This window comes from Solea solea, chromosome 17 (assembly GCF_958295425.1).
Source record: "Solea solea chromosome 17, fSolSol10.1, whole genome shotgun sequence".
NCBI classification, from domain to species: domain Eukaryota; kingdom Metazoa; phylum Chordata; class Actinopteri; order Pleuronectiformes; family Soleidae; genus Solea; species Solea solea.
The window spans coordinates 20535375-20547503 of record NC_081150.1 but is presented as its reverse complement, the minus strand read 5'-3'; the positions used below and the strand labels follow the sequence as shown (position 1 = coordinate 20547503).

Below are 12129 nucleotides of genomic sequence, written 5' to 3'. Positions count from 1 at the left end.
TGATGGAGGCAGCAGTGGATCAACAACTCCTGTGTGTGTGCGTGTGTGTGTGTGTGTGTGTGTGTGTGTGTGTGTGCGTGTGTGTGTGTGTGTGTGCGTGTGTGTGTGTGTGTGTGCGTGTGTGTGATGTTTAAATCACTGATTTTCTCTATGGGCTTTGGTGTGGGAGAGTGAGTGGTTTACAAACTTCAGTTTCCTGTTGGAGAAGTTTGTCTCACAGTGAAATAAAGACGTGAACGTGTCCTTAAGACATCATAGACTTAACCTGAGTCTGTGTCTCTGTCTTCTGTCCTCTCTGACAGAGAAGTTTTCTCGTGTCTCTGTCTTCTGTCCTCTCTGACAGAGCAGTTTTCTCGTGTCTGTGTCTTCTGTCCTCTCTGACAGAGCAGTTTTCTCGTGACTGTGTCTCTGTGTTCTGTCCTCTCTGACAGAGCAGTTTTCTCGTGTCTCTGTCTTCTGTCCTCTCTGACAGAGCAGTTTTCTCGTGTCTGTGTCTTCTGTCCTCTCTGACAGAGCAGTTTTCTCGTGTCTCTGTCTTCTGTCCTCTCTGACAGAGCAGTTTTCTCGTGTCTGTGTCTTCTGTCCTCTCTGACAGAGCAGTTTTCTCGTGACTGTGTCTCTGTGTTCTGTCCTCTCTGACAGAGCAGTTTTCTCGTGTCTGTGTCTTCTGTCCTCTCTGACAGAGCAGTTTTCTCGTGTCTGTGTCTTCTGTCCTCTCTGACAGAGCAGTTTTCTCGTGTCTGTCTTCTGTCCTCTCTGATAGAGCAGTTTTCTCTTGTCTCTGTCTTCTGTCCTCTCTGATAGAGCAGTTTTCTTGTGTCTCTGTCTTCTGTCCTCTCTGATAGAGCAGCTTTCTTGTGTCTGTGTCTTCTGCCCTCTCTGACAGAGCAGTTTTCTCGTGTCTCAGTCTTCTGTCCTCTCTGACAGAGCAGTTTTCTCTTGTCTCTGTCTTCGGTCCTCTCTGACAGAGCAGTTTTCTCGTGTCTGTGCCTTCTGTCCTCTTTGACAGAGCAGTTTTCTCGTGTCTGTGTCTTCTGTCCTCTCTGACAGAGCAGTTTTCTCGTGTCGCTGTTTTCTGTCCTCTCTGACAGAGCAGTTTTCTCGTGTCTGTGTCTTCTGTCCTCTCTGACAGAGCAGTTTTCTCGTGTCTGTGTCTCTGTCTTCTGTCCTCTCTGACAGAGCAGTTTTCTCGTGTCTGTGTCTTCTGTCCTCTCTGACATAGCAGCTTTCTCGTGTCTGTGTCTCTGTCTTCTGTCCTCTCTGACAGAGCAGTTTTCTCGTGTCTGTGTATTCTGTCCTCTCTGACAGAGCAGTTTTCTCGTGTCTGTGTCTTCTGTCCTCTCAGACAGAGCAGTTTTCTTCTGTCTGTGTCTTCTGTCCTCTCAGACAGAGCAGTTTTCTCGTGTCTGTGTCTTCTGTCCTCTCTGACAGAGCAGTTTTCTCGTGTCTGTGTCTCTGTCTTCTGTCCTCTCTGACAGAGCAGTTTTCTCGTGTCTGTGTCTTCTGTCCTCTCTGACATAGCAGCTTTCTCGTGTCTGTGTCTCTGTCTTCTGTCCTCTCTGACAGAGCAGTTTTCTCGTGTCTGTGTATTCTGTCCTCTCTGACAGAGCAGTTTTCTCGTGTCTGTGTCTTCTGTCCTCTCAGACAGAGCAGTTTTCTTCTGTCTGTGTCTTCTGTCCTCTCAGACAGAGCAGTTTTCTCGTGTCTCTGTCTTCTGTCCTCTCTGACAGAGCAGTTTTCTCGTGTCTGTGTCTTCTGTCCTCTCAGACAGAGCAGTTTTCTCGTGTCTCTGTCTTCTGTCCTCTCTGACAGAGCAGTTTTCTCGTGTCTGTGTCTTCTGTCCTCTCAGACAGAGCAGTTTATTCGTGTCTCTGTCTTCTGTCCTCTCTGACAGAGCAGTTTTCTTGTGTCTGTGTCTTCTGTCCTCTCAGACAGAGCAGTTTTCTCGTGTCTCTGTCTTCTGTCCTCTCTGACAGAGCAGTTTTCTCTTGTCTCTGTCTTCGGTCCTCTCTGACAGAGCAGTTTTCTCGTGTCTGTGCCTTCTGTCCTCTTTGACAGAGCAGTCTGTCCTCTCTGACAGAGCAGTTTTCTCGTGTCTGTGTCTTCTGTCCTCTCAGACAGAGCAGTTTTCTTCTGTCTGTGTCTTCTGTCCTCTCAGACAGAGCAGTTTTCTCGTGTCTCTGTCTTCTGTCCTCTCTGACAGAGCAGTTTTTTCTCGTGTCTCTGTCTTCTGTCCTCTCTGACAGACTTTCACAGCTCATGTGAGAGACAAAGGACTCATTCTGTCACTTTGTCACAAAGTTTCTTCTTCTCTGCTGAAAAGAAAACACTCTGACAGTTACACGAGACACGTCTGCAATCCCACAGTTCAGTGGGAAACCGCCGTCTGTCTGTCCGTCCGTCACATTTTCAATACGATCGATGACGAGGACAGAGGAAATGACACGAGACGACAGGAAGTCCATACGTGGACAGAGCGTGAAGAGACGCGTTTGTTCTGTCCCAGCTGCAAACAAATAAATCGACAGCAGTCACACGTTCATCTGACGTGAAATCATTATTTTCACTTTAAATGAGTTCAGATTTAATTAAAACACTGAAATATAAAAGACACTTGAATGAAAGAATGAAACACCAGTGTCAACGACTGACAGGAGGCGGAGCCTAAAACACTCACAGTCTGAGGGGACGAGACGGAGACGATGAAAGGGTGAGACTAAGAGAGAGTGAGACTGAGAGGATGAGAGGGTGAGACTGAGAGAGGATGAGACTGTGAGAGGATGAGAGGGTGAGACTGTGAGAGGATGAGAGGGTGAGAGACTGAGAGAAAATGAGAGGGTGAGACTGACTCACCACATATACATGAATGTGTATGTGAGTATATAAACACACATACACATGTATATACCATATACGTATAAACAACATACAGTCATATACACTGTGTACACACGTGTGTGTGTGTGTGTGTGTTTCCTCTTTATTGCCTCTGCTGTCGTCTGCAGTAACGACTTACAACAGCAGGACCGTCATTATTATTTTTATTATCATTATTATTATCATAATTATCATTATTATTATTATTATTACTCTCTAAAGAACCTGAAGCTGTGAGATTAAAGCTCTGCAGACAAGGAACGTCCTGACCTTCAACTCACACTGAGGTCACGCTGGACAGCTGCTCGTCAAAGAGTCAAGAGAGAACAGTCATACAGGGGGCGCTATACACTCATTTACGTGTGTGTGGGAGAGAAGCTGTAGTAGATGCTAACGTCAAACACCAAAGCCCATGGAGAAAATCAGTGATTTTAGCTCACAGGGACACAGGAGCTGCTGGTCCTCTGCTGCCTCGTGTGGTCACTTTGTGTCACTAAGGGTAAATCTGAACAAAGGATTTAAAATGCCGAATTCACTTGAATCAGACATTAGAACTTAGTGATGGAGGCAGCAGTGGATCAACAACAACTCCTGTGTGTGTGATGTTAAAATCACTGATTTTCTCTCTGGGCTTTGGTGTGGGTGGTGTGAGTGAGTGGTTTACAAACGTCTGTCTCACAGTGAGATAAAGACGTGATCGCGTTCTTAAGATATCGTAGACTTAAAGTGACGTCGATTTCATTTTGTATTAAGGACTAAAATCTTTGTTTTTCCTTGTCACTCTCATAGAGAAAATCAGTGATTTTAACATTTTAACACACACAGGATTGTTGATCCACTGCTGCCTCCATCACTAAGTTCACATGTCTTATTTTTTTTTTTTATTTAGTTCAGATTTACCTGAGTGACACAAAGTGACCACACGAGGCAGCAGTGGACCAGCAGCTCCTGTGTCCCCGCGAGCTAAAATCACTGGTTTTCGCGGTGGGCTTTGGTGTGGGAGAGTGAGCGGTTTACAAACTTCAGTTTCCTGTTGGAATAGTCAGATCATACACGTCACTCATCATCACTACAGATAAAAATGATGTTTATCTTTGCTTCAGAATCACAGGTTAAACTATATAAACATGTGTTTGAAAGAGTCAGAACCTTGTGAATCCATAGACCTTTTGTTTTATTGATATTTTTTTCTTTTTTCAGCTTTCACAACAGCAGCAGTGCATTGTGGTGCTCCCGGGTGCAGCGGGCGTTTGGACTCCAGGTCCTCCGGAGCAGAGCGGAGCAGAGCAGAGCAGAGCAGAGCAGACACGGTGCAGACACGGTGCAGAAGCGTTGTACAGCAGAAGCTACGCCCGCGTGAAATGCAACATCCATGGGGATTTACACAGTTTCACATGGAGCCGATCAATACTGTCCACAGAGAGGCGATCCATCGTCACTGAGCTGAAACAGCGTCACACCTGCTTCCAAACAGATGACGCTCATAAATCAGAATCTCTGGCAGCCATGTTTGATGCAGCGACTTGTTTCTTTCAAATGTCTTGTTCTTTTTTAAGTTGTAGCAGCTTCCTCTTCTTTGATTTGGCTGAAAAACACACTTTTCGTTGTTCTTTTTCATCTTTTTTTACATTTCATTTAGTGGAAAGTTTGTTATTTTTCACTTTCTTGCTGAGAGTGAGATGACACCGCTATGTTTCATGTGTTCAGAAGTGATACTTTGCTTTCATCTAAGCATTTTCTGTCTTTTTTAGTGTATTTTATTGCCTCGTGTGACCGTGTGCGTCTTTTGTTTATCCACTGTGTTCTTTTTAAAGTGCTTTACAAATAAAGTCGGACTCGACTGAAAGTATTTGTGGGTGGACATGGACCATGTGAAATAATGATCAATAACTGTAAATAAAGATTTCAATCAATCGATTGTCGCATCAGACTCTCAGCAAGGCAAGAAAACAACTATGAAATTCTTCAAAACGAATAAAACAGGGCTCCTACGTGACACTGAAGAAAAAAAAACATTTAAATAAGTTCAACTATGAGGTTGTGCAGTGAAAACGCAAGGAAAACCAGATTTTATCCACTTAACAAAAGACTCTGCGATGTGTGTCAGACTTTTCCAACAGGAAACTGAGGTTTGTAAACCACTCACTCTCCCACACCAAAGTCCATAGAGAAAATCAGTGATTTTAGCTCACGGGGACACAGGAGCTGCTGGTCTACTGCTGCCTCGTGTGGTCACTTTGTGTCACTGAAGTAAATCCAAATGCAGGATTTGTAAGGCCGAATTCTACAAAATAAGACATATGAACTTAGTGATGGAGGCAGCAGTGGATCAACAACTCCTGTGTGTGTGATGTTAAAATCACTGATTTTCTCTATGAGCTTTGGTGTGAGAGAGTGAGTGGTTTACAAACTTCAGTTTCCTGTAACATGAAGGAGATTTTATTAACCTTTAGTCTTTTATCAAGTTTATAAAACCAGTTTTTCTTTTTGTCTCCGCTGGAAGCCACGTTTTCCCTCAGTCCTCAGCAGCAGGGGGCGCTCACGGTGCAGTCAGTGATGACCTTGTGTGTGTTGAGGATTGTGTTCAGCCTCTGGCAGCTCGCCACAGATTAAATATGACATTTTAATGGTCAGAGTCTGACTGTGAGTCTGGGTCAGACTGTGAGTCTGGGTCTGGATCCGACTGTGAGTCTGGGTCAGACTGTGAGTCTGGGTCAGGGTCAGTGTTGTAGGCACCAGGATTTCTTGTCACTGAGTCAGGAAAAATAAAATAAACACAACAAAAATAAATAAATAAATAAATAAATAAATAAATAACAATGTTGTTGTTTTACCCGCAGGGCTAATGTTAGCTTAGCGCTAAACTGTTTGTGCTTAAAATCCCACTGTGTGTGTGTGTGTGTTTATAACAACAACACAAACATCATTATCATCATCTTACTCCACTGATGTGATAAAGGGATAGTTCAGGTTTTTTCCAGGGCCAGGGCCAGGGCTAGTGCCAGGGCCAGGACCAGGGCTAGGGCCAGGGCCAGGGCCAGGACCAGTGATTTTTTTTTTTAAGTTTTAAAACCAAAGTCATTAAACTAGTTGTTACTGTTTTTTTACTAGTTTGATTTCAGTTTAACATCAACACACTTTGTGCTTCACTTGAAAGTGCAATTTAATAAGAGGACACTTTTGTGATTTTACTGCCCTCTAGTGTTTGAAAAACCAAGTAGTTTTGCGGCCTCATAAAGGCTTAAGCCGGCCCTGCATAGACTGCATATTAAAAATGGATGTCGTCTTCTGGGTGAAAATATATTAAATATCCACCAGGGGGCGACTTTCTTATGCCATACAACATTTTCCTGAGGAGTGAATTCTTTTCAGAAAAGTGGACGACAGTGTGATTGACAGCTGCCGTCGTCCAATAGGAGCCTGGTTGTGAACTTCCTGTTTAGAAGACCACGCCCACTTTTAATATCCAGTCTATGATGCTACGTCCACACTAACACGTTTTCATTCAACAAAATGTTTTCACATCAAAACAACCAACAGTTTTAACTCCATTAGCGTTAGCATTGTTGCGCGTCCACACTTACATGCCTGAAAATGTATACCACACAAGTGTTCAGCTACACTGGGTGTGTCTGCGTAAAAAAAACAGGAAGTTGGCTTTCTGCTCTTTAGTTTTTCAGTTTGTTCGGTTTCAATAAGAACCAATAAGGAAGTGAACGGTATCATTTTTGAAAGTTTCCCACGCTCGTACTCATCCAGACTAAAACCATAACCTCAAATAAAAAACAGAACCAGCAAAAACTAACACAGCAGTCTGGACGAACCGTGAATGTGGAGAATAATTTGTGTGTTTTCAAACACAAAGTAATTAGTGTGGATGTAGCCAATGTAAGCTTAGAAAAATAAAAATAAAACTGTCATCATTTTGAAAGTTTTCTGCACTTTTACTCGTTCAGACTAAAATGCATCCTGAGTTTTCAAAAATGTCGATAGTGTGGATGTAGCCCAAAGAAAAATTTTAAAGAAACAATTGTGGAATAAAACACAACTGAATCGCTGTTTTGAAAAAATTCCACGCTCGTACTCATCCAGACAAACTACTTGAAATATAACGCACTAGTGTGGACGAAACTAATTAGTGTGGATGTAGCACAACACACACAACACAAATGCAGACAAAATAAAAAGCAGAAAAATAAAACACAAAATGTGTCAAGTTTTCTGCACTTTTACTCGTCCAGACTAAAATGCGTCGTCTGAGTTTTCAAACAAAAATGAAGATATTGTGGATGTAGCCTAATGAAACTTAACATAAACATAAAAGCAGTAAAATCAAACAAAAAATGTGAAAAAACCGAATCAGTCCTCTGGACTAACTTCTTGAAAGGTAATGCACTAGTGTGGACCAACTGTGAATCTGGAGCAGAATTTGTGTGTTTTCAAACAAACATGGAGCAGTGTGGATGTAGCGTACGTAAACGCAGAAAAAAACTGCGTGACTCGTTCTCATCCAGACTAAAACACAAAAGAGTTTTCAACCTCTAAAATAGCGCATTAGAGTGGACGAACACGTGAATCTGGCTTTTATAAAAGAAAATGTGAGTGTGAAAGAGTGTGGATGTAGCACAAAGAACTGTAAAAGAACCCCAAAAAAAACAGTCCTGCTGATTTACTCCCTTCCCTTGTAAGTCGCTTTGGATAAAAGCATCTGCTAAATGACATGTAATGTAATGTAAAAGTGCCACAAGGGGGAGCTGCATCGTTGCTGTCATTCTCAATGATTTCATTTATTATCTAAAGATTTTTGTTTTCCACTTAAAATATTTTCTTTAAATTAAACATATTTCATACAACATTTGTTTTTTTCACTATTCAAATCAACAACATTCTGACTTTTCACGATGTTGTTGCATATTTTTCTTCTTTTTTTTTTAGAGGTTTGACCTCAGAGCCCTTTTTCTGAGTGTTTTATTTTAAAAATAAATTTAAATAAATAATCAACATCAAACAAATGAAATCAGACACAAAAAACTTAAACTTTTAAAAGGGAAAATTAAAATTTCTCAGCACAAAATCTGACAAAGAAAAGTTTGTCATTCTCTCTGAAAAAATATCTTCTTCTGGTGAAATCTATGATGCTAATGCTAAGCTATGTGGTAAAGTGCACACACACACACAGGATTCATATGTTTTTAAGTGAAAAAAAGATACACACAGACAGATACAGCTCCCCCTTGTGGCACTCATTCGTTAAGGTGAAACATTAACAATGTTTTTTGTTAATTTCTTGCAGCGCTGCAGATGTTTTTGTTATTACAGATTATTGCAGATTATTAAAGACGTAGACACCTGTACCGTTAAACGAAAAAACCTGAACTATGCCTTTAAAGGAATTCCACTGGCTCAGGAAATGGCAGCAGCACAGTCTGACTGAGGGTCAGTCATTATTTCCCACAATCCTCTGCTGTGTCGCAGCGACATTGTCATGGCGTAATCCTCAAATCGACCTGTAGAGGGAGCTGTGGTTCAATCCAAGTCTTCACATGACTGCAAGTGGAGAGGTCAGCTCTGACCAGCTGTGGTTACTTATTGTTAGTTATGGTCAGTTATGGGTTTAGTTAAAGGCCAGCTGAGGTCAGTTCTGGTCAGTCCTGGTTAGTTACGGTTAGTTCTGCGCTAGTTCTGGACTAGTCAGTTGTTCTAGTCAGTTTTTGATTGGTTGAGGTCAGCTGAGGTCAGTTATGGTTAGTTCTGGACTGGTCAGTTGTTGTGATGAGTTATCGGTTAGTTATGAGTTAGCACTGGTCAGTTTTGGATTGGTTGAGGTCAGTCCTGGTCAGTCTGGGTTAGTTATGGATCAGTAGAGGTTAGTTCTGGTCAGTTATGAGTTAGTTCTGGGTTAGTTATGGACCAGTTGAGGTCAGTTATGAGTTAGTTCTGGGTTAGTTATGGACCAGTTGATGTCAGTTATGAGTTCGTTCTGGTCAGTTTTGGATTGGTTGAGGTCAGTCCTGGTCAGGTCTGGGTTAGTTATGAATCAGTTGAGGTAAGCTATGGTTAGTTCTGGACTGGTCAGTTCTTGTGATGAGTTATTGGTTAGTTCTGGGTTAGTTATGGACCAGTTGAGGTCAGTTATGGGTCAGTTGTGGTCAGGTATGATCAGGTGTGGGTAAGAAAACTCAGTTCTGTGTTGGTTAAGAGTTGGTTCTGGACTGGTCAGTTGTTGTAGTCAGTCGTGGTCAGTTGTCTCGGTTTGGAGGCGGGGCTCAGTGTGTGGGGGGCGGGGCTCAGGCTCTGCAACACCGGAAGCGCAGCAGTTTGTGAAAGGCCTTTTTGAAGTCCTCATTGGACATGGTGTAGATGATGGGGTTGATGAGTGAGTTGAGGTAACCGAGCCATGTGAACACGTCAAAGAGTTCCGGGTGGAAGCACGAGTCACACACGGGCACCAGCAGCGTGTAGATGAAGAAGGGCAGCCAGCAGATGATGTAGGCCCCTAGGATGATGCCCAGAGTCTTGGTGGCCTTCTTCTCTCTGGCAGCGCAGATGCGCTTCTTCTCCAGCAGGGCGTCACTCACCGTCACTTTGACGTGACCCACGTTGGCGCAGGACGACGAGGAGGCGTGGTCACAGCAGGGGGAGGAGTTGGTGTCGTTGGTGCCGTAGTTGAGCGAGGAGCTGGAGGCCACGGAGCCCGGGGAGTCGGTGATGAGGTGCGCGGACGTGAGCCGCTTCCCGGGCTTGTTGCTGGACTGCTTGAGGATGCGCTTGCGCGCCTCCACGTAGATCCTGCCGTAAAGCGCGATGAGCAGTAGCGTGGGGATGTAGAAGGCGCCGAAGGTGGAGTAGATGGTGTAGAAGATGTGGTCCGTGTTCACGTTGCAGCTCGTCACCTCCTCCTCCGCCTTCACCTGGCGCCAGAAGAACGGCGGCAGGGAGATGGAGATGGCGATGACCCACGCGGTGGCGATCATGCCCGCGGCGCGCGCCGGCGTGCGCTTCTTGGAGTACTCCACCGCGTCCGTGATGGCCCAGTACCGGTCCAGCGCGATGACGCACAGGTGGAGGATGGAGGCGGTGCAGCAGGTGATGTCAGAGGAGAGCCAGATGTCGCAGAACACCTGGCCCAGAGTCCACGTGTGCGTCACCGTGTAGAGCGCGCTCACTGGCATCACCAGGATGGACACGAGCAGGTCCGTCACCGCCAGGGACGCGATCAGGAAGTTTGCGGGCGTGTGCAGTTTGCGGGACTGGTAGATGGTGGCGATGACGAAGGCGTTTGAGAGTGTGGTGGCGAAAGTGATGAGCGCCAGAGTGAGCGCCACTCCCGCCTGCAGCGCCACCTGGCTGTCCGTGGACGTCAGGTTATCGCCTCTGCCGCCGCTGGAGATGTTGAGCAGCTCCGCGTCCGGCACCGGTGTCTCCATCACCTCCACCGTCCCGCGTCACATCCACGTCCACCCGCAGCCGCAGCAGCAGCAGGTGTCATGGAGTGGGGGGAGGAGGGGGCGGGGCCGCACACACGCAAAGATACAAACCCGCAAATGACGCGTTTCTCTCGCGCAAAGACGATGAAGATTAAGAAGCGTCTTCATTGTCCAGGAGACAGAGCGCGCGCACACACACACATCACACACAGAACACACACTCACACAGAGAACACATACACTTCTGCCTCCTCTTCCTCATCCTCCTCTTCTTCACTTCTTCACCTGCAGCATCTTCTTCCCTCTCTCTTTCATCAACTTAAAAATCCACCAGAGAAAAAGCAGATCCACTCATCTTCATCATCATCCTCACGTCTATCAGAGCTGTGACGTCACAACCAGCTCCACATCTGTGCTCCTCCGCAAAAAAGAAGAAAAATCTTTTATTCCGCTCTTTATGTGTGTGTGTCTGCGCTCACAAGTTCATTGCTGCTGCTTTTATACTCTCTCCCTGTACCCCCTCTCTCTCTCTCTTCCTCCGTCTCTCTCTCCCTCTGTCTCTCTCTCCCTCTGTCTCTCTCTCCCTCTGTCTCTCCCTCTCCCCCCCTCTCTCTCTCCCCCTCTCTGTCCCTCCCATCATCATCAGACTTGATTTTCACAGAACAAAAAATCCCTTTATTGATTTTCAGCAGTAGAATATTCACATTATATATATATATGTGTGTGTGTGTGTGTGTGTGTGTGTGTGTGTGCCTAATACAAAGCCTCTAGTCATTCATTCATTCATTTATTCATCCAATAATAAAAAGATGACATTTGGTCATGAATATGAGATTGAAGCCATCACTATCACTGTTAAAAAGACACTGGATTATTGAGATTAATTTTTATTAATGGTTAATTATGTGAGAACACATGGACAATTAACCATTAATGATAATTATAAAAATAATAAAACTACTTTTTTTTAAAACATAATATTATATTAGATAATATATTGCCAGAATGTTTTACACTGTAGAAAAACAGTTGGTGGCGCCTCCTTGTGGACAAACTGCATTGAAGTATTATTTTTTAACAGATCAACTAAATAAAGCAATGTTTGACATTTTTTACAAACTTTTTTTGCAGTGTGAAAAAATAAGTTTAGTGCCCCCTTGTGGACAAACTAGCATACTTAATTATCGATAATATTCTTCTTAAATAGTCACTAATAAGAAATAATGGATTTTGTTTTACATTTGAACTCAAACTTGGCCACACAGTGGATGTAGTGGTTAGCACGCTTGTCTTTGCAGCAAGTGGACCAGGTTCGAGCCCCGGGTGGAACAAGGGTCTTTCTGCATGGAGGTCACATGTTCTCTCCCTGTGTGTGCGTGGGTTTTCTCCGGGTTCTCCGGATTCCTCCACAGACCAAAAACATGCAATATGGGGATTAGGTCAATTGGACACTCTAAATTGACCATAGGTCACTTACTCACATACAGACACTGACACTGACACTCACTCACTCACATACAGACACTTACACTCACTCACTCACATACAGACACTTACACTCACTCATTCACATACACAAACACGCACTTGTTCACTCTCCCTAACTCACTCACATACTATACTATGTAATATTATAAAGAGTGACTTCAACTTCTACCCAAGTCATTTTCTGATGTGACATACTTAAAAGTATCACTTTAAGGTACTTTTATACGAGAATGTCCAAGTACAGTGTTATAATACAAGGAGTCCAGCTCTGCTGTTCTGTGTATTTGTTATCAATAAAGTTTGTACAAAAGAAACACACACACACACACCCACGCCT

The 12129-nt window shown here is 44.0% G+C and overlaps 1 protein-coding gene across 1 annotated transcript; it reads right to left on the bottom strand.

Moving 5' to 3' along the window:
- Nucleotides 1–5574: 5574 nt before the first annotated feature.
- LOC131444207 (5-hydroxytryptamine receptor 1B-like) lies at nucleotides 5575–10401 on the bottom strand. Its single transcript, XM_058614417.1, has one exon. It carries the CDS (start codon nucleotides 10302–10304, stop codon nucleotides 9165–9167), a length of 1140 nt encoding a protein of 379 aa, XP_058470400.1. The 5' UTR covers nucleotides 10305–10401; the 3' UTR covers nucleotides 5575–9164.
- Nucleotides 10402–12129: the final 1728 nt, after the last annotated feature.